Here is a 15,269-nt window from a genome sequence, read left to right as displayed (position 1 = left end):
AAAAAGACATGGGTCATGAAATAACATTTGTTGTATGGAATCATTTTTTTGTATGGTATGGATGTTTTTGCTGCATGATACTCAAGTTGTATTTTTTTAGTAACTGCTCAAGCTAACTTCAGTTAAAATAAGCTGGCCGCATTGCAGACTGCAAACAAAAATTGGTGGTGGCAGTAATCAGTTGTTTTAGTTGTAATGCAGTTGACTGGCAACAATCAGCATCATACTTTTCTCTCAGAGTTAAAGACATTGAAACTAGTCTGTTTAATCATTTTGATTGGGTAATGAGACTCAGGATCATTCCCAAAGGCATCTTTCACATTATTTACTCTAGTTCAACATATCTAACTGATGTACCGATAGTGTGATTTTAAAATAGAATATCACTGTACTATTTGTTAAGCCTATAAATCAATGTATCAGGGGTCTTAATACTTCTGCAGGGCACTGGGGGCTGGCTTTGAAGGCACAGAAGATGTAGTCATGGACTAAAAAGAATTAAGCCCAATTAAGATTTCCATTGAGCTTGATCCTTTGTCCACAAAACCATCCCCATTTATTTTCAAATAAATTTAAGCAGTAAAAGCCAATGTGAAATCGTAAATCACATCACTACTGTGTAAAGATTCATTTTATTAAAAAGATACAGCCATTTACAATGAAAATGAAATAAACTCAAAATAATTTCATTTTAGTACAGCTATGAGTACACTTCAATGCACTCCACTGTAGCTGCAATACTGACCAATATATCAGGAAACCGGGCACAGACAAATTAAAATGCACAAGTGTTAAAAAATAGATTTCTCACCAATGTAAAAAGAGCAATTGAAATGTACATGATGGGAAAAGTACAGTTTGGGAATCAATTGTACATAGGTGAAATGCCAAAGCCAGAGGATGAAAACCAAGGGATATTAAAAATGACAGGAAAAAAACAAATCAAGTACATGGACAATAATGTAAAATGGCTTAAAGCCCTGAGGCAAATCGGAACAGGTGAACAGGAGGGCAGGGAGTGGTCTCACCCCCTTGGTCAGTTGGCATCAGGAGTGGGGCTTTTCCTCTGACTGGGAGACCTGGATTGACTTAAGGCAAGAGAACAATTAGCACTCTCAGTGTAATGTGACCTTTGAAACAAATAACTTAACTATTCTTACAGCATTATGCACTGACCATCCTTGTTTAACTGGATAATCGCAATTAATCTAGAATACAAAATGGACCATATCTGTGGTGCAGAAGAGTGAAAACCAGGGTACTGAAATCAACTTGCATCGTTTAAGTCTTCGGTGCACCATGCATTAATAAACCTTACTGTAGTGCCCCATGACAAAAGAAATGAGTAGGGATGTGACGAGATTCTGAAGTTTAATACCTGTTCCTCTTAGGGACGGCTGAGCGGGACCTGGACCGGGATCGAGACCTGGAAACGCTGCGCGCCCTGGGGCGGGAAACTGACCGGGAACGGGACCGAGAACGCGAGCGACTGCAAAGGAAACACCAGTGATCAGTAGGAAAGGAGGACCTTTTGACATTCAGTGCTTTTTTTTTTTTTAAATGGGTAAGAAGTTAAGTCCACATCAAACTACAAATGTAACCAATGGAGCTATTCAACTAGATTAATCACTACTTTCCACAGCCATTTAAAAAGCCAATCTTAGTTACTAATACAAGTTTAAACAATTAAACCCATTTTCCCCCTGCATGTAGCCCGGTAGAATTGTATGGTAGGGTTATGCATTATTGTAGTCTACATAACTAACTTATATTAAAAGCAATTACTTTGCAGGCCTAGTGTGTTAATTCATATGTATGTATTGTTTGATCATCTGGATAAGTGCCCTCTTCAATAAAGCAAGTGCATTTTTGTTAATTGTTCTACAGTGCTGCTTGAAAAAAAACAGTACCAGTCAGAGGTTTGGACATTACTCATTAAAGGAATTTCTTTATTTTCCACACTGTACAATTACAGCGAAAATATAATACAAAAATAACACACATGGAATCATGTAGCAAACAGAAGTGTTAAAGAGCTCAAAATACACTTCATATTGTAGATTCTTCAAAGTAACCGGCCTTTGCAAACTTTGCATTCTCTCAACCAAATTTATGAGGTGGTCATCTGGAATACTTGCTTTGGCAAACAAACCAGAGACATGCACATTAGACTGATGGAAAACAGTTATTTGGTCTGAGGAGTTCAAATTTGAGATTTTTGCTTCCTGCCACCGTGTTTGTGAGATGCAGAGTGGATGAATGATTTCCACCGTGTTGCATAGAGGAGTTGTGATGGCGCTTTGCTGATTACACCATCTGCATCCAAATTTGCACCATGCTTAGATTGACTGCTTAGATTAAATCTACTTTCTGATAGCAACCGAACTGGCACTTGATTCCATCTGATTTTCAAAGCTAAATGGGACTTATGCTGATGATTAACAAAGCTGACATATTCCTATACAGATAAGGATAAACTTGATCTTCATACATTTTGTAAGAAGTGCATCTTCATGGCTATAGTTTAAGCATAAATAGGGCTGTGCCTGCTCATTCTTACCCTAAGCCAATGTTAGTAAGAACTTGATCTGATTTTTGTTTCTCCCCTTCATACTTCCTCCAAGCATTACTATCCCACAGTTTTTTCAACATGGAAGCTTTGGATAGTACACACAAGGTTGAGACTACCACATTCCCCAGGTTTACAACCACAGTTCAGTTCACAGGCGCCCGACCTACACCAGGAGTCACTCAAGAGCGGCGTGACAGACACCCCCATCTGACTATTCACCCATCCACCCTTGGCAGCGATATTGCAATATGCATCACCCTGTGCTGTACAGAAGCAATGTCAAAATACTTCCACCAGGATACAAACCATAGCCACAGTGATGTAGTTGTAATGCAAGGAAGTCAATTATTTTATATTCTTAAGATTGATTTGGTAATCCATGTGAATAGTGCTTTTTAAATGTTTTATAAATCAGTTCAAGAAAGTAACTTCACAGATAAACAAAAAAAAAAGCTATCGAACTACCTAGCCCTGTCCACCAAAGACATTTTGACAGGGCAGAACGCAAGAAGCAGTCTAGATTGGCATTTAAATGTATTCACACTATCATGACATCTTCAGATACCAAGTATTGTTTCAATATCGAGTAATACAATAAGGCCTGGTATCGGTATCAAAGTCAACATTTTCATATTGTGACAATATACTGACAAAGTAAGCCAGCCTCACCTTGCTGCTCTGCGAACTGGAGTCCTGGACCGACGGACTGGACTTCTGGACGACCTGCGCACGGGACTTCTGGACGACCTGCGCACGGGACTTCTGGACGACCTGCGCACGGGACTTCTGGACGACCTGCGCACGGGACTTCTGGACGACCTGCGCACGGGACTTCTGGACGACCTGCGCACGGGACTTCTGGACGACCTGCGCACGGGACTTCTGGACTTTGAACGCGCTGGGGACCTAGATCTGCTGTACAAAAAAATTTGCGCGATCATCAGATCTATTAATAGGGGCAATATAGAGTTAGATCTGGAAATATTTGGACACTGACAATTTTTCATAGTTATGGCCCTGTACACCACCACAATCGATTTGAAATGAAACTGAGATGCAAGTGAATTGGAGACCTACAGCTTTAATTCAAGGGGTTGAAAAGTATCTTATGAAACGTATTGAAATTGCAACCAAATGTAATTGGACAAATTATCATAAATGTTCATTTAAATACTTTGTAGAGAATCCTTTGCAGGCAATAACGGTTTGAAGTCAGGAGCGTATGGACAACAAATGCTGGGTTTCCTCCTTTGTGATGCTTTGCCAGGCCTTTACAGCTGCTGTCTTCAGCAAGTGAAATGCATGTTGGATCAGGTTGAGATCAAATGATTGACTCAGCCATTACAGAATATTCCACTTTAAACTCCTGGGTTGCTTTCGCAGTACTTTTTGGGTCATTTGTAAAGTGAAGTGCCGTCCAATCAACTTTGCTGAATTTGGTTGAATCTGAGCAGACAATATATCCATATACACTTCAGAGACCATCTGGCTGCTTCTGTCTTGTGGATGTTGGGAAGGAGTTTCTTTGCCTTTGTACTGGTGAGCTCTGCCACACGTTCTTTTTTGCCACAGAATGTACCAAACTGTTGATTTGACACTCCCAATGTTCCTGCTAACTCTGATGGATTTTTTTTTTTACAGCCTAATGGATGGCTTGTTTCACTCGCATGGAGTGCTCCTTTGACCGCATGTCGTGGGTTTACAGCAACAACACACAAATGCGAATGCCACAACTGGAATCAACTCCAGACCTTTTACGTACTTAATTGATGAAACAATGAAGGAATAGCCCACACCTGTCCATGAAATAGCTTGAGTCAACTGTCCAATTACTTTAGGTCCCTTGAACCAGAAACCCGGCGAGCGTAGTTCAGCCGGGCCGCAATACAAAGTGTTGATCGTGGTTGCGCTCTCGAGATTCAAACCTGGGCTGCCCACATAAACAGCTGGGTCGTTAACCACTATGCTACAGAGCTGTACATTTGCTGGATGTCGGATTACTCTCTTGACATTATATAATTTGGTCACGCATTAACAAGAATGTGTCGTTAGACACCATTAACCATTGTGTTAAAATGAGTAAAGTTTTATTAAGTTTACCTCCACCACAAATAGTATCTATGAACTGTATGACTTTTGCCACTGGCGGTTTTAACAGCTTATTAGCCATTTATGAATGACACTGATACACTAACTACTGTATTAATATACACTCACCTAAAGGATTTAGGAACACCTGTTCAATTTCTCATTAATGCAATTATCTAATCAACCAATCACATGGCAGTTGCTTCAATGCATTTAGGGGTGTGGTCCTGGTCAAGACAATCTCCTGAACTCCAAACTGAATGTCAGAATGGGAAAGAAAGGTGATTTAAGCAATTTTGAGCGTGGCATGGTTGTTGGTGCCAGGTGGGCCGGTCTGAGTATTTCACAATCTGCTCAGTTACTGGGATTGTCACGCACAACCATTTCTAGGGTTTACAAAGGATGGTGTGAAAAGGGAAAAACATCCAGTATGCAGCAGTCCTGTGGGCGAAAATGCCTTGTTGATGCTAGAGGTCAGAGGAGAATGGGCCGACTGATTCAAGCCGACAGAAGAGCAACTGACTGAAATAACCACTCGTTACAACCGAGGTATTCAGCAAAGCATTTGTGAAGCCGCACAACCTTGAGGCGGATGGGCTACAACAGCAGAAGACCCCACCGGGTACCACTCATCTCCACTACAAATAGGAAAAAGAGGCTACAATTTGCACGAGCTCACCAAAATTGGACAGTTGAAGACTAGAAGAATGTTACCTGGTCTGAGGAGTCTCGATTTCTGTTAAAACATTCAGATGGTAGCGTCAGAATTTGGCTTAAACAGAATGAGAACATGGATCCATCATGCCTCGTTAACACTGTGCAGGCTGGTGGTGGTGGTGTAATGGTGTGGGGGATGGGGGATGTTTTCTTGGCACACTTTAGGCCCCTTAGTGCCAATTGGGCATGGTTTAAATGCCACGGCCTACCTGAGCATTGTTTCTGACCATGTCCATCCCTTTATGACCACCATGTACCCATCCTCTGATGGCTACTTCCAGCAGGATAATGCACCATGTCACAAAGCTCAAATCATTTCAAATTGGTTTCTTGAACATGACAATGAGTTCACTGTACTGAAATGGCCCCCACAGTCACCAGATCTCAACCCAATAGAGCATCTTTGGGATGTGGTGGAACGGGAGCTTCGTGCCCTGGATGTGCATCCCACAAATCTCCATCAACTGCAAGATGCTATCCTATCAATATGGGCCAACATTTCTAAAGAATGCTTTCAGCACCTTGTTGAATCAATGCCACATAGAATTAAGGCAGTTCTGAAGGCGAAAGGGGGTCAAACACAGTATTAGTATGGCGTTCCTAATAATCCTTTAGGTGAGTGTAGGTAACGATAACAGACTTTAGTCTTAATATCCACCAGAACTGCTTTTTTAGGTTTCCTATTACATAGCTACTGAAGGTTGTAGCCAGCAAAGTTTGTCTGTCCTGAACAAATCCTCAGGCATAGCGTTTTAACTGTCACAGGAGTCAAAAGCTGGACCTGTGGTTCCGCAGCCCGCGTCTCTTACCTCTAGTCAGAGACACTCGCTCTTCAAGGCTGGCTCAGTTTATGCGGTCCGGCAGAAAGAGGGGGCTACATATTAAAGAGCAGTAATTCCTAAACCCTTTCTCCAATTTGGATGTGAATTCCCTCTAATTAAATCGGAGACTGCACTTGAAGCCCACAATATTTAATTGTAACTTGAATATATTTTGGTCAACAGCCAAATTAAAACTTGTCAGTGACCAATTATTTCCGGAACTAACTATATATCAGGCAATATATGCAAACTAAGGGTTGGGATTATATAATTAGTGAGATGACTATGCAAGTCAAAAATCAAATGTTAAATATGTTCACCGAGAGATGCAGCAGATTAAGTCTTACCTGCTTCTGCGCTTTGAGTATGATGGGGATCTGTACCGCCTGCTAAGGGGAGGTAAGGGAACTTGTAAAGCTAACGGCAATTAAGAAAACACTGACATCAGGTCTGTGTATTTTAAAACCAGACACTCGTCTCATACAATGACAAAAAGATCTAAATCTCATTTCCATAGGAGACTCCCAACTCCAAGAAATGTATATTTTAAGTTAACACCTTCAGGGGCAAAATCACTCACCGGTCGTTGCTGCGGCTGCGCGAGCGGTAACGCCTTCCCCTGGACCTTGAGCGGGACCTAAGAGGAGACGGATTGAACATTCAGTGCAGGGTAAAGTGCAACATTGTACAGATTTCTTTTTTATGGTGCCTCCACAAAAGATTTGTGACATTTTCTTAGAGCTAACATGTCACTGAATGCCATTCAACAAGGATGTCATTCCAGTTATATTCTTGAATACATGCTCAAGTAGACTACAGCGTACCTGCTGCGACGGCCACCTCCCCTCTTACTAAAGCGATAACAATCATATGCATAATGGCCGCTCTCGCCGCACTGGTAGCAGCGGTCGTTCGGGTCAAAGTGCCGGCGACTGGGACGGCCGTAGCGTGACTTGCGAGACATTCCTGTTGACAATTCCACTCTTATGCGGGCACCACAGAGCACTCTGAAACAGGAAAATGAGTTAATAACAGACGGTATATTTGATAATAGCCTGCTAGCGAGGGTAACACAGGCAGTTACTGAGGTAAAATAGTTTGAGATTCAGCCAACGAAGTTTCTCGAGAGCCAAATAAACATTAGATACTTTGACTCAGCATTCAGTTTAAGGGAAGTTGCCAACCAGAGTTGGCAATAAATGGAAGTCACAGGACAGCTAGCATAGAACATCAGTCATTGCACTAATGCAATAGAACTTTGTGTGGACTCACTTGCCATCCATGCCCTTCACAGCATCCTCAGCATCTCTGGGATCTTCATACTCAACAAAGGCAAAGCCTGGTGGATTCCGGGCCACCCAGACACTGCGCAAAGGCCCATAATAGCTGAACGCTCGCTCCAATTCCCCTTTGGCAGCACCGTTGCCTAGATCACCCACATACACCTTGCAGTCGGTGTTGCGCGAGGAGCTTCTAGATGATGAGTAGGACATCTTTATCTGAAACGGTAAAATAAGAAGGGTAAATTGAGACCTCCTGAAAACACTGTACACTAATGGTGGCATGGCCTATTGCACCGATCTACTTAAACATTGATTGGTCAAGTTGATAAACAAGGGTAATGCTGACGAGACTAGCCTAAGTTTAAGATATTGGTAGTTCCTTTTCTCTGATTACTATCAGCACAATACAGACATTTCCTCCACACCCATTTTGAGTTCAAGGCAGGGTTTGTATTTTCAGTGACATCTTCACTTCAATGGACTTAATTTGGCACTCCAGGCATAAAACTAGACCTGTCGTACACAAACTGTAAAAACCAAGAAATTCTAAAGGATTTTCAACAATCTCACTGAGATGAGTCACGCAAGATGTGTAGGCTAAATAGAAATGAAAAAGTTTAAATATTGTTTTTAATGAAGTACCACATACACTGATGAGCCAAAACATTCTGACCCATAACAGGTGAATAACTTCCACCATCTCCTAACAAGGACACGTCAAGGTCTGGGGTAGATTAGATGGTATGCAAAGAACCAGCTCTCGTAGACAACGTGCTGGATGCAGGAGTAAAGACCGAAGCGACAAGGGCCAAACTGTTATGGCCAGATGACTGGGTCAGAGCACCTCTAAAATAGCAAGGCTTGCAGGGCGCTCCCAGTATGCAGTGGCGAGTACCTACCGGCAGTGGTTCCTAGAGGAACAAACCACAAACCAGCGACAGGTTATGAGGGCAACGAAGGCTATCCGTTCAGGTCACAGAACATTTTAGTTACATTACAAATTTGCCCGAGCACACAGTGCATTGCACCCAGCTGCATACCGGTCAGAGTGCCCATGATGACCCATGTCCACCACCAAAAGCACATACAATGCGCACGTGAGCGTCGGAACGGGACCTTGGAACAGCAGAAAAAGGTCACCTGGTCCAATGAGTCACGTTTTCTTTTACATAATGTGAACGGCCGTGCATGCCATTTCCCTGGGGAAGTTACAGCAACAGGATTTGACATGTGCCATCTACCTAAACATTGTTTCAGACCAGGTACCCCAAGTTCACAGTGTTGCCCTGGCAGTAGTTTAATAATAAATTATTAACAGAGGGCCCTCAAAAATCTGATTAAAAAAATGAATTCAACAGTTCCCAAATTTAACATTAACCAGGAACCAATTGTTCCTGGTTATTTTTTTTATTCTCTATGACTATTATTCACACCATACATGCTGTACTTGTTGCAAAAAACAAAATGCCTCTTTTCTTGCCCCTCTTGGTAGGATTGTTCCGTGCAACTTTACTCCACTCCCAGTCACTGGACTCTCTAGCCCCTTTAAAGTGACTGTTGGCCTCCCTGTATCTTCTCAAATATCCTGTTGGTTTGATTCCTGAGTCGAGGGAACACCTTTCATCACACCACTTAGTGAGTGGGTGGTGTGATACACTGGGCTCACTGGAACATCCAAACATTCTGATTTGTATTCCTTCTTAACTTTCATTTGTATTTCTTCATCTCTCACTTCTATAGAATTCTTTGTGGCCTTCACTATATTTCAGATACACAGACAGATAAATAATCCTTCAGCAGTAGGATTTTTAGCCAGAAAATGTGAAACTTATGGAAGCCAATGGTAATTATGTTTTTGTTAGGGCAATATCTAATCTGTATAACCTGGGATCTTCCACAGCACTTGAATTGAATACATACGCAAGCACTACATTTCAGGGCCAATAAATTATAAAACAGGTACTTTGGATCCTGAGCTCTGTTCCAAGCAGAAATGTATCATTGCATCAATAACAATGTCCACAGATCCCTCTTGCTGTGCAAAAACAAATCAACAGTAGCTATACACTTGGATGTTATTTCCCTTGTTTCTAGCCTCGCGTTCTTGTTTGGTATTGCAGGGATTAAGCATGTCAGACTAGTTTCACTTTTGATATACGATCTGTGCACAGAGCTGATGGGGCAATACTTATCAGGCATCAGCATTATCATCATGCATACATGAGGTAATGTCAACAGAAAAGCTTAAAAATGCAGGTAATCCCTCATTTCAGTTCCTATTTTTTACATGACCAAGTTAGCAAACAAGCAAATGATTACAAACCCTAGCCAGTATGCAAAGCAACCACTTTCGATGGATCAGAAAAAGTCCTTTTATATACAAACTATGCAAAAATACCTAGGGAAAGCGTATCCATTATAAATTAAGCAACTACCACCATTGGATTAAAAACATTGTAGATGTCAAGCAAAGAACATATTTTCCAATACTTTAAAAATGAATTTGTTAAATATTTATACAACATTTTTAATTGAGTGACCGCAATTTGGAATGGCTTCCTATAGAACAAATTGGAGAGTTTCGCACAAACGATGTGGAAGGATTTGCATGTTCTAACGTATCACATGTTGACAGAAATTCTCCAACCTAGGCAAGCGCAGGGACACTTACCACGGCAACCTTTTTGCATTTAACGTTTTGCAATTTATCACATTACTACTTACTAGGAATACATGTATTATTTGAGAAATACAACAGCCTATTCACGTGTTGGTTTGCATTAAACCGGATTTGCCGAGTAAGAAATCAATTTTATTTTCATCTAGCAACCACAGTGACTGGTAGACCAACAAGTTTGAGGCACAATATTAAATGTTATATTACATATACAAAGGCTGATGGCCTTAGTTCCTATGCATTTCTAATGCATGGTTGATCTGCGTATTAATAAAAGTCAGCACCGCTAATTGTATGGTCTACTTGTGTGCACATGGTACCCATAAATCCCAGAATTTCACGTTCAACCATAATATCTTCATTCAGAACTCTTAGAGATTAATATTACATTTAATATCCACTTAGTTTTGATCAGATTTGGTCCAGACTCTCTCTTCAAGTGGAAGATTTTAATTTTAGGCATTTACTTAAATAATGTTTTAATTAACATAAACATTTTGTAATTTAGGGCTGTCCACAGCTGAGATTTAGTTTTTTAGTGTTGCACCATTCCTTACAGAATAAACAACTTACAATTTCCATCCATATTTTTATTGCCCTCAGAAATGGGCCGGTATGGGTTGGAATCGGATCTGTTTAACGTGGCCAAGCGACTAAAATATTCTTAGTTTCAGTTGAGGGTCAGCCCAACTGTTATTTTGATATATTGGTGAGTTAGGTCTATCTAGCTTTTATCCCCTCTCTCACAATGTAAATAAGGCCTTAGAAAATCTGTATTGGCCCTAAAAATTACATATTGGTCATTCTCCTGCTATGTTTAAATTAAAAGGATATTTCAGGATTTCCAGATGTGTGATGTTCCTACTTAACCGGAGTTGAACAAACCGATTAATACCATTTTTATGTTGTTTCATATAGTTTAAATTTGATATGTTGCATATTAAAATCTTAGTGCAATTTCTGGTTATCGATAAGTGGGTATTAGCCAGCTCTTAACCAAGCAGCGGAATGTACCCATCCCCTCCAAAGCTGGCTTGTTAGTACTACAAATACATAGTAATATTTAAAAATTAAATGCTTACTGACAATCGAAGCAAATAGATCCCATCAACCTCCTCAGGACAGACTGGACTACTTTGGGTGGTTTGCGCTCTCTTTGAGCGACTGTGTTTATTTTTTATTTTTTTTAAACTAACAAGAGGGTTGTTTCTCCTTGCAACCAAGCTAGCATTCTTCATCAAATAATCACAATATTTGAAAAGCAAGTCATTTTTCAGACATATGGACTACACCTCAATATTTGGTTACGGTTCAGTTGCATAAGGGCAATGTAAATCAATTTCCAGAGAACATTTGGTCTTAATTTATAAAAAAGCTCTAAAACCCCTCTTAAGTGGCATTTCCTTAGTCTCTAAAGAAATGCCAGGTCTGAAGCAGAGCAATTATTCATCACTAGGTGACTAGAACGGTGAATTAAATAGACATCTGATGATACCGTCAGTCTCTGAAACCATAGTGCAGACCACTGTTCTCCATGTCTGAAATGGGTCTCGCTTGGGGTCACCCCAAAAGCCCTCACCTCCTTTGGCCACCACTCCTTCTAGTTTCCAGCTGCCAACGACTAGAACAAATTACCAAAAAAAATGAAACCGGAGACCCTCATTCCCCTCACTGCCTTTAAAGAAAAATGTCTGTCGGAGCTACTGATCGTTCATTGTACGTATTAACTCTCCTCCATCATGCGCACACTGATCCTGCACATAGCCCAAATTGAAATTCAACACTACTGTTGTTTGTTCCTTGGGGTTTAAGGCTGGGTGTTTTGTAAAAGCACTTTGTGACAACTGCTGATATAAAAATGGCTTTATAAATACATTTGATTGATTATCTCTGTCATGCCCCATGGCATATTTGCGCTCTTATCTGCACAATTGTCTTAGATTCATTCCTTTGCACTATACCCTTTGCACAGTTATCTATTGTCTTTGCCACGCCACCATTGCACAAAATGTATAACACTACTGCATTGTACACTTACCTAGACTCTAGCGTATTGGTACTCGTTATTACCTAATCACATTTAAACTAACTGTATATAAACCACAGACTTCTAAAAATACAACCATCATCCTCAGTACAATAAAAATTCTGTAGTATTCAAGGCTGTTCTATCAAATAATCAACAGACAAGGTTGTGTCAACCAACAACTTATTAGTAGATTATTGGTTACAATAGGTGGAAGGGCTAAGTTGGAATCGCTACCCTGTGAAAAACCGCACGTGTTATCAGCAGGGATGTCGCTAGGCCTATTTTTGGTGGGCCTTTGCCCTCTTCTGTAGTAACTAACGTTTCCTTACCATCTGCCACCCCCATTATCGGATCTATCTTGTGGTCAGAGAAGAAAAACCTTAAGTTCAGAATGTAAATGCACTGGAAAGCAACAGCACATTTGATAATCAAGAAACTCTTTCAGCTAGCCAACCACCAAATTATATAGCTCTTTAAAATGTCACGTAAGGAAATTGTTTAAACAAGTTGCAATTCATGAAATCAGACTTCCAAGACAGAGCAGACATGTAATATCAGTGATCAGTCTTTTTCTTTACAAGGCAAGAAAGCTAGCTACAACTTCCTAGTAGACACTTCAGAGAAGATCTGTCATTTGTAATAAAACAAAGCAATTATAATGTAATTCTACAAAATAGTAAGTTGGCCAATAATTGGGGACGTTGGCCAATAACAGGGGGTGGATTTCTTTTAGGTAGGCCCAAAACATTTTCCCATTGATGACATGCTAGCTAAATGTATGACACTAATAATCATCATAAACATTGATGAGTTGATCCAATGATTACTCAATACAAGATTGTTTTTTTTGTTGGATATGCAACTAATATGGGTTTAGAGATTAGTTCAACTCTTCGGTTCAAAAGAACACAGTTGCAAAACGGTGCGTGTTTCACAGATTCATGTTTGTTTGGGCTTGAAATTACTTATTGCAAGGTATTCTGTTCAGAGGAAGGGAGATCCGGTTACTAAATGTGATTTTTTAAAATTACTTAATTCTAAGATGAATGGGCTAATGACTAAATCTATTCTGTAATAATTTTGATTTCATTTGAAATCTCATTTATAAATACAGTACATATTCTGTTTCTATGTTCATTTACTATAAACTATAGTTGACTAAAGTAATTTGGCTACAGCTGTTTTAGTGACTTTTGTTGGTGGTGGATGGATGAGGACAGAGTGGCCATCAATTTCATTATTTGGATAGAATTGAAGTCATATTAGATCAGTGTCAAACACAAACTAAGAAACAGGTATATTTTTGGCCAACATTGACAAAAATAACCTTATTTTGATAGATTTTACACCCATTGTCACTCTACAAATACGTGAAGTTTTGGAGAGTATCCCTAGACCCCCCAAAACGAGGCTTGGCCCCAGCATCCATTAATTTCTAGTGACGTCCCTGGTTATCAGCACTAATCTTTCAAAGTACCGGCATTTGGTAAATCAATGTAGCCACAAAACCCAATGATAACCACTCAACTCCAGACCAAAGACAATTATTTGGGTTTGTTCAATGAACTACTATAGCTAACCACAATATAACATTTCTAAAGTTAAGCATAAAATGCTTTATCGAGGCTAATTAAACGTTAATCAACTAGCTAGTTAGTCAATTAACAACTAAGGGACACGTAGACGTTTGGTAGTTAGTACCGGTAAATCATGAAACTTGAAAACAAAGCACAAAATAAACTAGCAAGCAGTTCAGTAGTACTGAGATGAGAAGTCCGCGTATTCCTGCGCTGTACCTCGTAGTCCTAGGCCGCACATTGGTTTCAGACCATTGTTAATCAGAAGGCTACAATATACATTTAAGTCATGTTGAAGCAGTACCACGATATCAGAGACATCGCTTAAACCTGTTTCAATGTTGCAAACATTTGATTTGACATTATTCCCAATTAACACGGATTGGAGAACGTTAAACAATGGTTGCCATACTCACTTCATTTACTATGCTAACGTATTAGCTCGCTAGCAGCCTGGATGGTTCAGCGAGTGAATTAACACTGTTTCTAGTTCGGCCTCTCAGCTGCAAAACGAATGAAATAGTAATTCATATTACGAGTTTTTATCTGTACTTAATTTCATGTTTTCTTCATTTTCTTAACATACTTATGAGCTAAGCCGGACACTCACCTTTTCCACAGTCCCCCTTCCCCTTATCGACCTCGCTAGCGGCTCGCAAAGCGCAGTAGGCAGCAACACGTTTTTAAAACAGCTAGCTAGCTAACTAGGGTAGGAAGTACCGCCAACCTTCCCTGACCAACCAGAGATGTGTATATGCTTTCGGTTTTAGTGAGGAGGGATTTCCGGATTGGGAATATCCCATTGGTTCTTGCATAAGAGTTGTTAAATACGACGGGTGGGTATACATGTAAATCATAAATTGAAATTAGGGCGCCTCAACAGATGACGTATCAGTGTCCTTGCTGCTTTACCAGAGAATGTAAAACAATTATTAAAAAAAAATACATATATATATCTATATATAGATATATGTATATAGATGGAAGTACACCATGTTAAGCATCAAGCACTAGGCATTATTCTGCCATTACTGAAGATATGTCATTGATATTTTCTGCTTTCACAATGCAAAAAGAAAAGCTTATGTATAGCACCTTTATTTGAACACAAATGTAACAAGATTACCTTGTGGCAAATTTGATATATATATATATATATATATATATATATGTATATATATATAACCTTGTGGCAAATTGTATATATATTTCAAAGGTTTTACTGAATCACAGTTCATTTAAGGAATTCAGTCAGTTTAATGTAGAGTCCTGCCACCTGTAAAATACTGATTGTAAAAAAGAACACAATTTGTCTCCTCCTCTTCCTTTACTGAATAAGATCGAAATAGTATAAGTTAGATTATGGTGAGGGGGGCTGTACTTCAATATGGCTGTACTCTGCTGACAATACTCTGCCCTCTTTCAGGGTGGTTGCAGTTGGTTGGGGTCCCTTTGGTTGATGCTTGGGAATGTTTTAACCTAGGAGGACATGAGGTCTTGGCCCA

At 40.0% G+C, this 15,269-nt stretch overlaps 1 protein-coding gene across 7 annotated transcripts; it reads right to left on the bottom strand.

Moving 5' to 3' along the window:
* Positions 1-604: 604 nt before the first annotated feature.
* Positions 605-14,498, bottom strand: LOC105006373 (serine/arginine-rich splicing factor 7). 7 transcript variants are annotated; one of them, XM_034293188.1, is made up of 10 exons: positions 14,375-14,498; positions 14,181-14,267; positions 7,471-7,697; positions 7,023-7,205; positions 6,779-6,835; positions 6,546-6,587; positions 3,296-3,487; positions 3,242-3,250; positions 1,379-1,489; positions 605-1,088 (listed from the first exon to the last, which is right to left on the bottom strand). In XM_034293188.1, the coding sequence occupies exons 3-10, from the start codon at positions 7,689-7,691 to the stop codon at positions 1,037-1,039; spliced, it is 867 nt and encodes a 288-aa protein (XP_034149079.1). In that variant the 5' UTR covers positions 7,692-7,697; positions 14,181-14,267; positions 14,375-14,498; the 3' UTR covers positions 605-1,036. The 7 variants fall into 7 exon arrangements, with proteins under 7 accessions (XP_034149079.1, XP_034149081.1, XP_034149082.1 ...); XM_034293190.1 differs by having other exon boundaries at positions 3,296-3,484; XM_034293191.1 differs by having other exon boundaries at positions 6,546-6,584.
* Positions 14,499-15,269: the final 771 nt, after the last annotated feature.

Source organism: Esox lucius, chromosome 7 (genome assembly GCF_011004845.1).
Source record: "Esox lucius isolate fEsoLuc1 chromosome 7, fEsoLuc1.pri, whole genome shotgun sequence".
NCBI classification, from domain to species: Eukaryota; Metazoa; Chordata; class Actinopteri; order Esociformes; family Esocidae; genus Esox; species Esox lucius.
Note: the sequence above shows the minus strand (reverse complement) of the source record. Positions and strands in the feature narration are given on the sequence as shown.